Genomic DNA, 14,422 nt, shown 5'->3' with positions numbered 1-14,422 from the left:
AAAATACAATAATTTTTCATTCAAAAAAAAACCCAAAAGACTTCAGAACCCAATCCAATCCAAGTTGTGGATAATGGGCCTGCTAAACTGGAAAGTGGGGACAGGACAGACAAGGCTCACCCCCAAGGTTCCCTTAAATATTTTAAGGTAAAAACTATTTTCTACAAACTTCCATTATCATCTTTTCAAGAATTAACATGATCACCAATTTAACAGGAAAGCATTTACCTTACACCTGATTGATTTCTTGTTTGCATGATACTGATTCTTGAAATGTAAAATAACATGAACTGTCTTGATGTCAAATCCACAAATATCAGGTCCTACAAAACAAACAAACAAAAATTAACCGCTGTCAAATTCCTTCCGTAATACATCACCACAGCAATATCCCCACCATTCTCCTGAAACAGTAAATAAGACGCAGGGAGCGTACATGTCTGGGAATAATCAGATGCCCGCAGGGAGATTTTTTAAATGGACAGTGACACTCAGGTCAGGTCACAGTCACCACAGCCACTCTGAACTCAAGGCTAAGCCAGCAGGTGAGGAAGAAAAGGAAGGTCTAACAACAGTCTGGTAAGCGTCCCCGCCACATGCAGTCTGAACCTCAGACCCTCCCTCAGAAGCTCTGACCAGGGTCCTGCGCCCACAGGAGGGCTCCAGAGCTGGACTGACTGGCTCCGATCCCAACCACCTCTCATGTTGAGACATATTTGCAAATAACATATTTGCCTCTCCCTCCTCAGTGTCCCAGTCTATAAAATGGGGGTGTTAATCTTCACTCCACAAAGCTATTTTGCCAATTCAAGGGGCTAATGTATGTAAAGCTTTTAGTATGGCAATGCTCAATATTTATTGTTATTATTGTTATGCTCCAAGAAAAAATATACACATATATAGATATTCTTTCTTAACGATATCCCCACATCATAAGCAAAAGAGAGGTTACGATCAATATGTAGATTCTGATGCATGGTGAAGTCTGTAAGAAGTTCTGTTCAATGATTTTGGGGATTTCCCTGGTGGTCAAGTGGTTAAGACTTTGCAGGAGGTGCTGCATCAGGGAGATAAGATCACACACACCTCATGGCCAAAAAACAAAGAAACATAAAATGGAAGCAATATTGTAACAAATTCAATAAAGGTTTTAAAAGTGGTCCACAACAACAACAACAAAAAAGCCTTAAAAAAAAAAACACAACAAAGTTAATGATTTTTAAATTGGTATGAGATCAAGTTTCAGTCACTAAGGAAATGGAATTCTGTAGGATACTTTATTCCTTGCTCAGAGACTAAGAAGTTCTGAATATTCTAAGCAAGGTTTACTGGAGGAATCTAGAGAATCTGTCAAGCCTTCCGAGAATGTTTCGAATTACCACCCAGCTGTGCCTTCACTGACTTGGAGTATCTGCGTGTCTTTCTGTCTCAAATCAAGTCCACCATATCTGCTGACCCAAGCCTGTACCCACCCTCGTGAACAAACTCTGTAAACACAAGCAGGGGACTTCGATTTCTTCTAGAACCTGTAGTGATGAACCTCCAGATTAAATAAGAGAGAACTAGGCTGCACATAATTACTTAAAGAATATTAACAATTTATCAGAGTAGATGCGCCATTGAACTTAGAAATAGCATCCTATGGGAGGAGAAAAAACACCACATATATCTCCCAGTGGAGTTCCCTGAAGATGTGTCGTTTATGAATTTTTTTTTTGTTTTTTGGTTATTGCTGGAAAAGAGTTTAATTTTTTAAAAAAACCAAAAGCTATGTGAACTATTTGTATGAAAGTCTATTACCTTGGATGACCTCAAATATGCAGATGACACCATCCTTATGGCATAAAGTGAAGAAGAATTAAAGAGCCTCTTGAAGAAAGTGAAAGAGGAGAGTGAAAAAGTTGACTTAAAGCTCAACATTCAGAAAAATAAGATCATGGCATCTGGTCCCATCACTTCATGGCAAATAGATGGGAAAACAGTGGCAACAGTGACTGACTTTATTTTTTGGGGCGCCAAAATCGCTGCAGATGGTGATTGCAGCCATGAAATTAGAAGACATTTACTCCTTGAAAGGAAAGTTATGACCAACCTAGAGAGCATATTAAAAAGCAGAGACACTACTTTGTCAACAAAGGTCCATCTAGTCAAGGCTATGGTTTTTCCAGTGCTCATGTATGGATGTGACAGTTGGACTATAAAGAAAGCTGAGCACCGAAGAATTGATGCTTTTGAACTGTAGTGTTGGAGAAGACTCTTGAGAGTCCCTTGGACTGCAAAGAGATCCAACCAGTTCATCCTAAAGGACATCAGTCCTGGGTGTTCATTGGAAGGACTGATGTTGAAGCTGAAACTCCAATACTTTGGTCACCTCATGCGAAGAACTGACTCATTGGAAAAGACTCTGATGTTGGGAAAGACTGAAGGCAGGATGATAAGGGGATGACAGAGGATGAGATGGTTGGATGACATCACCAACTCAATGGACATGAGTTTGAGTAGGCTCGGGGAGTTGGTAATGGACAGGGAGGCCTGGTGTGTTGCGGTTCATGGGGTCACAAAGAGTAGGACATGACTGAGCAACTGAACTAAACAGAACTATTACCTTGGGATTGGAACATGAAATTTATTTTTCCCTTGAAATTGGTCAGAAATTTCTTCTCTATCTCTAAGCACCTACACGCTTTTACTATTAAACTCAGCTTCAGAATGTGCCCAGATCTGACCAGAAAAATCTGTTTTTCTGGTTTTTCCATTAACAGCATTCATAAAATAGCTATGCAGGAATGGATTTTTCTGAAGAATGGAAGCATATGGGCTCTGAAGTGGGGCTCACCCGACTTTTGGGCAAGTATTTTAATCTTGCTGAGCCTCAGTTTCCTTATTTGCAAAATGGGGGCCACGTTACCCGTTTCCAAGGTCTTAAACATAATCTAAGATCGCATAGTTAAGGTCCCTGGAAGGGCCCAATGAAACATATTCCTCTCTCTCTCTTCAATACCTGCAAACTGCTCTCAAACCAAAAACTGCAGCTAAGAAATCGCAGGAAGTGTTCTAAGAGTGACACAATGGGTTTGAGTGAAATGTAACTGATTGTGAGTTAAAAACAAAATAATACAGAAAACTTTAAATATCTTTTTTACTCCAAAATATGCTGCTTTGCAATTTACATGTAGCAGACATGTTGAATGTATTTAAAGGTAGTATTTAGGTGGGTATTTGCAGTTATTTTGTTTACCAAATCTAACTAAATCAAATATTTGTGAAATCATCTCTAATTTGACAAGTGGTAATGTTTTTTTTTTTTTTTTTTTTTTGCCAGATATCTCTGTCATCCTGTTTTGAGGGAATAATCACCATAACTCAAATTGAGCCACTTAAAATCCTTTTTTAATCTAAAGAAAGACCTTTTTCATTTCAGATTTTAAATTCAAGAGTAAATGTGAGACATGGCAGCATGCCAGGCCTCCCTGTCCATCGCCAACTCCCGAGTGTATTCAATTGAGAGAGTGATGCCATCCAACCATCTCATCCTACGTCGTCCCCTTCACCTGCCTTCAATCTTTCCCAGCATCAGGGTCTTTTCCAATGAGTCAGTTCTTCCCATCAGGTGACCAAAGTATTGGAGTTTCAGCTTCAACATCAGTCCTTCCAAAGAATATTCAGGACTGATGTCCTTTAGGATGAACTGGTTGGATCTCTTTGCAGTCCAAGGGACTCTCAAGAGTCTTCTCCAACACTACAGTTCAAAAGCATCAATTCTTCGGTGCTCAGCTTTCTTTATAGTCCAACTGTCACATCCATACATGAGCACTGGAAAAACCATAGCCTTGACTAGATGGACCTTTGTTGACAAAGTAGTGTCTCTGCTTTTTAATATGCTCTCTAGGTTGGTCATAACTTTCCTTTCAAGGAGTAAGCGTCTTTTAATTTCATGGCTGCAGTCACCATCTGCAGCCATTTTGGAACCCCAAAAAATAAAGTCAGTCACTGTTGCCACTGTTTTCCCATCTATTTGCCATGAAGTGATGGGACCAGATGCCATGATCTTATTTTTCTGAATGCTGAGCTTTAAGTCAACTTTTTCACTCTCCTCTTTCACTTTCATCAAGAGGCTCTTTAATTCTTTTTAGCTTTCTGCCGTAGGGGTGGTGTCATCTGCGTATCTGAAGTTATTGATATTTCTCCCAGCAATCTTGATTTCAGCTTGAGCTTCCTCCAGCCCAGCATTTCTCATGATGTACTCTGCATATAAGTTAAATAAGTAGGGTGATAATATACAGCCTTGACATATTCCTTTTCCTACTTGGAACCAGTCTGTTGTTCCATGTCCAGTTCTAACTGTTGCTTCCTGACCTGCATACAGATTTCTCAAGAGGCAGGTAAGGTGGTCCGGTATTCCCATCTCTTTAAGAATTTTCCATAGTCTGTGGTGATCCACCCAGTCGAAGGCTTTGGCATAATCAACAAAGCAGAAATAGATGTTTTTCTGGAACTCTCTTGCTTTTTTGATGATCCTACATGTTGGCAATTTGATCTCTGGTTCCTCTGCCTTTTCTAAATCCAGTATGAATGTCTGGAAGTTCTTGGTTCATGTACTGTTGAAGCCTGGCTTGGAGAATTTTGAGCATTACTTTAATAGCATGTGAGATGAGTGCAATTGTGCGGTAGTCTGAGCATTCTTTGGGATTGCCTTTCTTTGGGATTGGAATGAAAACTGACCTTTCAAGTCCTATGGCCACTGCTGAGTTTTCCAAATTTGCTGGCATACTGAATGCAGCACTTTCACAGCATCATCTTTTAGGATTTGAAATAGCTCAACTGGAATTCCATCACATACACTAGCTTTGTTTATAGTGATGTCTCCTAAGGCCCACTTGACTTCGCATTCCAGGATGTCTGGCTCTAGATGAGTGATCATACTATCGTGATTATCTGGGTTGTAAAGATCTTTTTTGTATAGTTCTTCTGTGTATTCTTGCCACCTCTTCTTAATATCTTCTGCTTCCATTAGGTCCATACCAATTCTGTCCTTTACTGTGCCTATCTTTGCATGAAATGTTCCCTTGGTATCTCTAATTTTCTTGAAGAGATCTCTAGTCTTTCCCATTCTATTGTTTTCCTCTATTTCTTTGCACTGATCACTGAGGAAGGCTTTCTTATCTCTCCTTGTTATTCTTTGGAACTCTGCATTCAAATAGGTGTATCTTTCCTTTCCTCCTTTGCTTTTCGCTTCTCTTCTTTTCACAGCTATCTGTAAGGCCATTGTTTTATTTTTTTCAAATATTCTCTCTGCTCCGTTTTCTCTCTCTTCTCCTACGCAGTCCCCACAGTGCATATGCTGGATTGTTTGATGGTGTCCTATAGGTCCTTAGGCTCTGCTTGCTTTCCTTCCGTCTTGTTTCTTTCTGCTTCTCAGCCTTGATCATTTCCACTAACCTATCTTCAAGTTCTTGGATCCTTTCTTCTCTCTGCTCAAATCTGCCTTTGACTCTTCTAGTGAACTTTTCATGTCAGTTGTACTTTCCAACTCCAGAATTTGATTTTGGGTTCTTGTTAAGTTTACTATATCCTTGGCTTTCTTTCTTTCTTTCTTTTTTTGCTCTTTTCCAATCTCCTTATTGTATTTCCATTTTCCCATATTTTTCTTGACTTTCACTACATCTTCATTTAGTTCTTTTAGAATCATTCAGACAGATATTTAAGTCTAATAGGGCTGTCATTAGGTCTTTTTACCAGGGACAGTTTATATTGATTTTTTTTTTCCATTTGAATGGGCCATACTTTCTGGCTTCTTTGTATACTTTGTGATTATTTGGTAGACACTGGACATTTGAGTCTAATGTTAACTCTGGAAATTGGATTCTCCTCCTTCTGTAGGCTTTGCTTTGTTGTTTTTGGTTTTTTGCTTCATTTGTTGAAGGTTCACTCTGTACCACGGGTCAGCCTGTGACATAAACAGGGTTTTCTCAGTTTTTTTCTGAGTGTTCTTCTGGGTATGTGCAGTCACTTTTTAGTTTCCCTTGCATATGCATTTGTTTTTTTAATGTCCTAGTCTTTAAAGCCTAGTTTCCTAAAGGGGGAAAGGTGAAAAATGAAGGGTGGGAGGGAGGGTTCCAGCCCTTTTAGTCTCCTGGGAACCATTTCAGCTGGAAGAGGAGAGGCTTACGACAATGTATGGAGGTGTAACAACAATGGCTAGCCATCTGTTTTTCCGTGCCTCTACCATCAGAAGCAGGAGTCAGCCGCCAGATCTCAGAGCTTTGATATCTGGAGGACAGGATGCTTTCTGCCTACCCTGGTTCCAGCAGAAGCTGCTCCTGAAACAGAAGCTGCTCCAGGACAGACAGGAACAGCTGTCTGTCAGTCACGTGGCTACAGGTGGGAGACGGGCAGGCACTGCCATGCAAAGAGCTGAAACTCACCGACAGTGACCTCCCCAGTCTTCTGCTGGAAGATGCGACACCTCCACTGACTCCAGAGTTCCACAATAGTTACATCAGAAAGATTCTGCCAGTGCAACTGGTGTCTAGGTGGGGAGACAGATTCCTGGTACTTCCCATTCCCCCATCTTCCCAGACTCCTCATTCCTAAAGGTTTTTGAATCCACACACTTCAGTTATGTCTAGTTCCTATAGCCAAATGTCGTCCCTTCCCAATTCCAGCACAGATGTTAATTACTCCTGGTGTTAAGAGACATTTAATGTATTCTAGCAGTCAACAAGCTTTTTCTGTAAGGACCAGACAGTAAATAGTTTTGGTATTGTGAACTGCATATTCTCTGTCATGACCACTCAATTCTGCCACTGCTGCTTGAAAGCCGCCATAGACAAGATGTGAATGAACAGAGTGAGGCTGCATTCCAATTAAGACTTCACTTGTGGACACTGAAATCTGAGTGTCTATTATTTTTATGGATCAAAAGTACTGTCCTTTTTTTAATCATTCAAAAATGTTGAAAACCTGAGAGTTCCTTGGTAACCTAGTGGTTAGGATTCTGGGCTTTCACTGCCATGGCCAAGGTTCAGTCCCTGGTTGGAGAACTGAGACCCCCACAAGCCATGTAGTGTAGCCAAAAAAAAAAAACAGTTAAAAATCCATCATTGGTTCACCAGCCAGAATACATAAGGCTTTGGGCTGACATGGCTCATGGTCAAGGTATACATTCCTGAGGTATTCAAAATACCTGGGCTATATAAATATTGGATAAATAACTTTCTCCCTCGAACAAGAGAACGGTACAGTTGCCTTTCTGCTATATTAATTAAAACTGTGTGCTGGCATGCTAAGGCGTTTCAGTCGTGTCCGACTCTTTGTGACCCCAAGACTCAGGCTCCTCTGTCCATGGAGTTCTCCAGGCAAGAATACTGGAGTGGGTTGCCATGCCCTCCTCCAAATTAATTAGGTTTAACAGTACTGAAAACTTTTAGTTAGATATTCTCAACACAACTTGAGCAAAGTCAATCTAAGGATCCTATAGGTGGAAGGGTTTTCAAAAATCATCAGAAATGGTTGTCAGCACTATCAAAACTCACCAAACATAATATAGTACTGGGACTTCCCATTCAGGTTCTTCTGATCCACGTCTTCAGGGAACAGCTTAATGTAGCCACCTCCACAGTCCATCTTCTGCTCGTGTTTCACTGTGTATTGAATGATCAGAGTCTTCCCCTTATTGCTAAATGGTTTGAACCGTGCAGAGATGGCGTAGAATCGGCTGTTTTGTGTGGTTTGCAGACCTTTAAATAAAAAGTACTCATGAAGGAATAGGAATGACACCACTCAGCAAGGCAGGAATTAAATGGCTATCCTCCCCTACCCCTGATAAACCTCCCAACCGTTTATGTTGGTCCTGCACCTAGGGCACATCTGTACGATAATATGCGATGCATGTGTCACTAACGGGCTCTCTGCTGCCACAGAACTTCCATCTCACATACCCATGTTTGTGTTTTTGTATTTAATATACCAGTTAAGTCTTAAGTTATAAAAACGCTTCAGTTCTAATGGACAGATACGTGGTCTAATTAAGGATAAAGGATTCATTTTGTTTCCCTTCATTTTCCAAGGGGTGGGAATATACAAGGAAGCTTTGTAGCAACTGGGTTTAAAAATGGAGCATTCTGGGACTTCTCTGGTGGTCTAGTGGTTAAGAATCTGCCTGCCAGTGCAGGGGAAATGGGTGTGACCCCGATCCAGGGAGAGTCCTCATGCCGTGGAGCAACCAAGCCTGTGCACCACGACTACTAAAGACCATGGGCTCACACTGCAGGAAGAGAAGCCGCAACGAGAAGCCTGCACACACACAAGTAAAGAGTAGCCCCCACTCGCCACAACTAGAGAAAGCCTGAGCACAGCAACGGAGACCCGGTGCGGTCAAAGCTAATTAACTACATAATTTTTAAAAAATGAAATATTGCTATCCACAGCAACAGGGATGGATCTAGAGACTGTCATACTGAGTGAATAAGTCTGACAGAGAAGGGGGGATATTCTATAACAGTTCTTATATGTGGAATCCATATTCAAAAAATGATACAAATGAACCAACAAAACAGAAGGAGACTCAGACTGAAGAGAATGAATTTATGGCTGCAGGGGAAAGGATGTGGGGAAGGGATGGTTAGGGAGTTTGGGATGGACATGTACACACTGCTACATTTAAAAGGATAACCAACAAGGGCCTATTGTAGAGAGCATGGAATTCTGCTCAGTGCTATATGCCAGCCTGGATGCCAGGGGAGTCTGGGGAGAAACAGATACTTGGGTATGTATGGCTGAGTCCCTTCGCTACATCATTTGTTAACTGGCTATATCCCAATACAAAATACAAAGTTGAATAAATAAATACATGGAGCAGTCTACTTCTTTAGCTTAATTCTCATCACAAAACAGCTACTTTAGAGACACAATGGTTAAAGGAGAACAGAATGCTGATCTGGAAAAAAAAAAAGGTGCTTCACTGCATGGGGTGAGTTGGTTCATAGGTGTCATCTATGTAGTGGCTATTTTTACGAAGAAAATCATCCTTTTGTCACGTGAGTCATCTTATACAAGCTTAGTCATTTACTTTAAGACCAAACTCCCTTTTTCAGCAGCCACACAGCTCTGAACCAATTCCTTACCTTACACTGGACCATAAGACAAACCTGACAACAAGGATCTACTGTAACAGCACAGGGAACTACACTCAGTATTTTGTAATAACCTATAAAGGAAAAGAACCTGGAAAAAAAATGTATACAACTGAATCACTGTGGTGTACACCTGAGACTAATATGCTATTATAAATCAACTATCAACTATGCTTAAATTAATAAAAGAAAGACGAACCTGAAAACAGCCAGTCTTCTTATAACTTACCCTTCTGTGCAACATACTCCTGTCCCCATAGCTGCCTATGCTGAGAACCATCATTAATGAACCTGGCATTCTATATCAGTATGTCTAAGCCTGAATTCACAGTTGACTTCCCACTCCCACACCTATCTCTCTCTTCTCCATTCTCCCCCAACACATCCCTCTCTCAGGTGATCTGCAGTCCCTCCCACTACCATCCAGGCAATTATAAGTCCATCTGGTCATTAGCAAACACCCTTTTCCAACAGCACAAGAGAAGACTCTACACATGGACATCACCAGATGGTCAATACCGGAATCAGATTGATTATATTCTTTGCAATTGAAAATGGAGAAGTTCTATACGGTCAGCAAAAACAAGACCGGGCGCTGACTGTGGCTCAGATCATGAACTCCTTATTGCCAAATTCAGACTTAAATTGAAGAAAGCAGGGAAAACCACTAGACCATTCAGGTATGACCGAAATCAAATCCCTTACAATCATACAATGGAAGTGACAAATGGAGTCAAAGGGTTAGATGTAACTGACAGAGTGCCTGAAGAACTATGGATGGAAGTTTGTGACATTGTACAGGAGGCAGTGATTAAGACCATCCCCAAGAAAAAGAAATGCAAAAAGGCAAAATGGTTGTATGAGGAGGCATTACAAATAGCTGAGAAAAGAAGGGAAGCGAAAGACAAAGGAGAAAAGGAAAGATATACCCATCTGAATGCAGTTTCAAAGAATAGCAAAGAGAGATAAGGAAGCCTTCCTCAGTGATCAATGCAAAGAAATAGAGGAAAACAATAGAATGGGAAAGACTAGAGATCTTCCCTGGTAGCTCAGTTGGTAAAGAATCCATCTGCAATGCAGAAGACCCCGGTTTGATTTCTGGGTTGGGAAGATCCGCTGGAGAAGGGATAGGCTGTCCATGGACTGTATAGTCAAGAGTTGGACACGATTCAGCGACTTTCACTTTCAGAGATCTCTTCAAGAAAATTAGAGATACCAAGGAACATTTCATGCAAAGATGGCCACAAAAAAAGGACAAAAATGGTATGGACCTAACAGAAGCAGAAGATATTAGGAAGAGGTGGCAAGAATACATAGAACTATACAAAAAAGATTTTCATGAACCAGATAATCACAATGATATGATCACTCACCTAGAGCCAGACATCCTGAAGTGTGAAGTCAAGGGGGCCTTAGAAAGCATCACTATGAACAAAGCTAGTGGAGGTGATGGAATTCCAGTTGGAGCTATTTCAAATCCTAAAAGATGATGCAGTTAAAGTGCTGCACTCAATATACCAGCAAATGTGGAAAACTCAGCAGTGGCCACAGGATTGGAAAAGGTCAGTTTTCATTCCAATTCCAAAGAAAGGCAGTGCCAAAGAATGTTCAAACTACCGCTCAATTGCACTCATCTCACATGCTAGCAAAGTAATGCTCAAAATTCTCCAAGTAAGACTTCAACAGTACATGAACCAAGAACTTCCAGATGTCCAAGTTGGATTTAGGAAAGGCAGAGGAACCAGAGATCAAATTGTCAACATCCATAGGATCATTGAAAAAGCAAGAGTTCCAAGAAAACATCTACTTCTGCTTCATTGACTAAGCCAAAGACTTTGACTGTGTGGATCATGATAAACTGTGGAAAATTCTTAAAGAGATGGGAATACCAGACAACCTCACCTGCCTTCTGAGAAATCTGTATGTAGGTCAAGAAGCAATAGTTAGAATCGGACATGGAATAACAGAGAGGTTCCAAATTGGGAAAGGAATATGTCAAGGCTATGTATTGTCACTCTGCTTATTTAACTTACATGCAGAGTACATCATGAGAAATGCTGGGCTGGAGGAAGCACAAGCTGGAATCAAGATTGCTGGGAGAAATATCAACAACCTCAGGTACACAGATGACACCACCCTTATGGCAGAAAGAGAAGAACTAAAGAGCCTCTTGATGAAAGTGAAAGAGGAGAGTGAAAAAGTTGGCTTAAAGCTCAACATTTAGAAAACTAAGATCATGGCACCTGATCCCATCACTTCATGGCAAATAGATGGGAAACAATGGAAACAGTGACAGACTTAATTTTCTTGGGCTCCAAAATCACTGCAGATGGTGACTGCATCCATGAAATTAAAAGACACTTGCTCCTTGGAAGAAAAGCCATGACCAACCTAGACAGAATATTAAAAAACGAGACACTACTTTGCCGAAAAAGGTCAGTATGCAGAGTACATCATGAAAAACCCTGGGCTGGATGAACAAGTTGGAATCAAGATTGCTGGGAGAAATATCAATAACCTCAGATATGCAGATGACACTACCCTTATGGCAGAAAGCTAAGAAGAACTAAAGAACCTCTTGATGAAAGTGAAAGAGGAGAGTGAAAAAGTTGACTTAAAGCTCAATATTCAGAAAACTAAGATCATGACATCTGGTCCCATCACTTCATGGCAAATAGATGGGGAAACCATGGAAACAGTGAGAGACTTCATTTTGGAGGGCTCCAAAATCACTGCAGATGGTGACTGCAGCCATGAAATTAAAAGACACTTACTCCTTAGGAGGAAAGTTATATTAAAAAGCAGAGACGTTATTTTACCAACAAAGGTCCATCTATCAAGCCTATGGTTTTTCCAGTAGTCATGTATGGATGTGAGAGTTGGACTACAAAGAAAGCTTAGCACCGAAGAATTGATGCTTTTGAACTGCGGTGTTAGAGAAGACTTTTGAAAGTCCCTTGGACTGCAAGGAGATGCAACAAATCTATCCCAAATGAGATCAGTCCTGAGTGTTCACTGCAAGGACTGATGTTGAAACTGAAACTCCAATACTTTGGCCAACTGATGCGAAAAACTGACTCATTCGAAAAGACCCTGATGCTGGGAAAGTCTGAAGGCAGGAGGAGAAGGGGACAACAGAGAATGAAATGGTTGGATGGCATCACCGACTCAATGGATATGAGTTTGAGCAAGCTTCAGAAGTTGGTGATGGACAGGGAAGCCTACAGTGCTGTAGTCCATGGGGTCACAAAGAGCTGGACACGACTGAACCACTGAACTGAACTGAAGGCCATCTGACTCTGACTCACCCCACTCTTCAGCTATCACCATCACCTCTCAGCACCTCCCTTCTCTGTCTAGTTAACTTCTATTGATCTTTCCATCCATGACTTCTATGTCCTGATCCTGGGAGACCACAGTGAGGGGTCGAATTAACCAGTATACTCAGCGCCTTGCCTGTATCTGCTCTCAGTAGACATGTGCTGGAGTGAATGAAATGTAGAGTCTAGAGTCTCAGCATTTCAGGTTGGAGGAAGGAAAACTATTGTGGGGGAGAAAACAAATGACAACCCCACTCCTTAGACAAGCTTCATAGAACTGATTATTTTCACTCCGTTTTTTCCATTACAGCCTGACAATTTGGAGCAATGTGTATGTATGAAAGAATGCAAATACATTCCAAAACCAGAGTTTGCCGGGTGTTAGGGCAAGATGGTGTAACACGGCCAAGATGGAAGATGAACGGAAAGTGAATGGAAGGTGGTGAAGAGGGGAACTTTTCATCTAAATCAAGGGTTGGTAAACTTTTTTTCTGTTAAAAGCCAGGGAATAAACATTTTACACTTTTGCACGTCTGAACTACACAATTCTACCTTGAGAATTGTAGCCTGAAAGCAGCCACAGACTGTATGCAAATAAGTGAGCATAGCTGTGTCCCACTAACCCTTTATTTATGGACTGTGAAATTTCAGACACTGCATGGAACGTTGTATAACTTTAATGCATCACAAAATACTATTTCCCTTCCTTTTTTTCCCCAACAACTAAACAATGAAGAGGGGACTCCCTGGTGGTCCAGTGGTTAAGAATTCGCCTTGCAATGGAGGAGATAGAGGTTCAAGCTCTGTTCTGGGAAATAAGACCCCACATACTGCAGAGCAACTAAGCCAGAGTGACAAAACTAGAGAGCTCATGTGTGGCAAGAAAAAGATCTTCTTGCCAGGGAACAGAAGCTCCCACATGCTGTGACTAAGCCCTGAGGTGGCTTAAAGAAAAAAACTTAGAAATCTAGCTGGGTGTATAAAAAAACAGGCAGTAGTTTGTCTACTTTTGATCATTAGGAATGAGAAGCCAGAATGGAGGTTATTCTTGGTACCAGAAGGCTACAGACTTGGGGCAGGGTGGGGGTGAGGGACTTGCCTCTGGGGGTGGAAGTGGGGCCTGAAAGTTCCTATCTTGATCTGGGTGTGCAGTCGTAAACTATATTCATTCTATTGGACCCCCTAAGATCCATCCACTTGACAGCATATAACCTTAATTTTCTTTTTTTAAACTTGAAAATAAAAATGAGAAGTATCTTCTAATCTTTTTCCTTCTGGAGCCTAAGGCCCTAGGGTCTCCAAACCCATCTGACTAGTGCTTGTAAAGAGACATCATCTTGGTCTCTTCTAAAGAGAGAAAAGACAAAAAGACCCTGCCCAGGCCTGTTTCCCGAATTGTGAAATGGGTGTTGGGGTGTGCCACACCTACCTTGAAAGGTTGCTATGAGGCGTTTAATATTCATTTAATTAATCTCACGATTCCTACACTAACCTTTGTCTTTCTCTTTATGACCATAAAAATTCCCGGAGGAGAGTCTAAAATGCCCAAATCGGGAGTCATTAGTGGAAGGCACCCATCGGTTCCGCCAGCGCTCTGTAGGGGGTAAATAACACAGGTTAGGGCTGAAAACTTAATTTGTGTCGTGGGCTTCAGGGTTTTGATACCACCGATCCTTCGTCTAAAGGCCGGTGCCAAATGGCAACTCAGGCCATCCGATGGGCAACGGGGTATGCGGGAGCTTACACCCCCGCCACCATCGGCGTCGCCCCTTCACCTCCATCGAGAAATTCCTCTTGGAAGTAGACGGTGGCCAGCGCCACCCGCAGCACACAGATTGCCCAGAGCGGAACTCGAGCCGCGGCCATGGACCGTGCAGCACCACTTCTCACAACAGCCTCTTGCGCGTCCAGCGGTCTCCGCGGCACATCGGGCCCGTCCCGGAACTACAGCTCCCGTCACGCCTCGCG

General features: G+C 41.7%; 1 protein-coding gene across 2 annotated transcripts in view; it reads right to left on the bottom strand.

Annotated features, from left to right (window-relative positions):
- The window catches only part of CALR3 (calreticulin 3), a 28,545-nt gene extending 14,164 nt beyond the window's left edge, over nt 1-14,381 (bottom strand). For both annotated transcript variants that reach the window (XM_065931918.1, XM_065931927.1), the window contains exons 1-4: nt 14,230-14,381; nt 13,947-14,048; nt 7,536-7,739; nt 229-323 (exon numbers count right to left, since the gene is read on the bottom strand). In XM_065931918.1, the coding sequence (XP_065787990.1) occupies nt 229-323; nt 7,536-7,739; nt 13,947-14,048; nt 14,230-14,320 (492 nt within the window). In that variant the 5' untranslated portion in view covers nt 14,321-14,381. The remainder of the gene's footprint in view (nt 1-228; nt 324-7,535; nt 7,740-13,946; nt 14,049-14,229) is intronic.
- Between the last annotated feature and the right edge of the window lie 41 nt (nt 14,382-14,422).

This window comes from Muntiacus reevesi, chromosome 1 (genome assembly GCF_963930625.1).
Source record: "Muntiacus reevesi chromosome 1, mMunRee1.1, whole genome shotgun sequence".
Taxonomy (NCBI): domain Eukaryota; kingdom Metazoa; phylum Chordata; class Mammalia; order Artiodactyla; family Cervidae; genus Muntiacus; species Muntiacus reevesi.
Note: the sequence above shows the minus strand (reverse complement) of the source record. Positions and strands in the feature narration are given on the sequence as shown.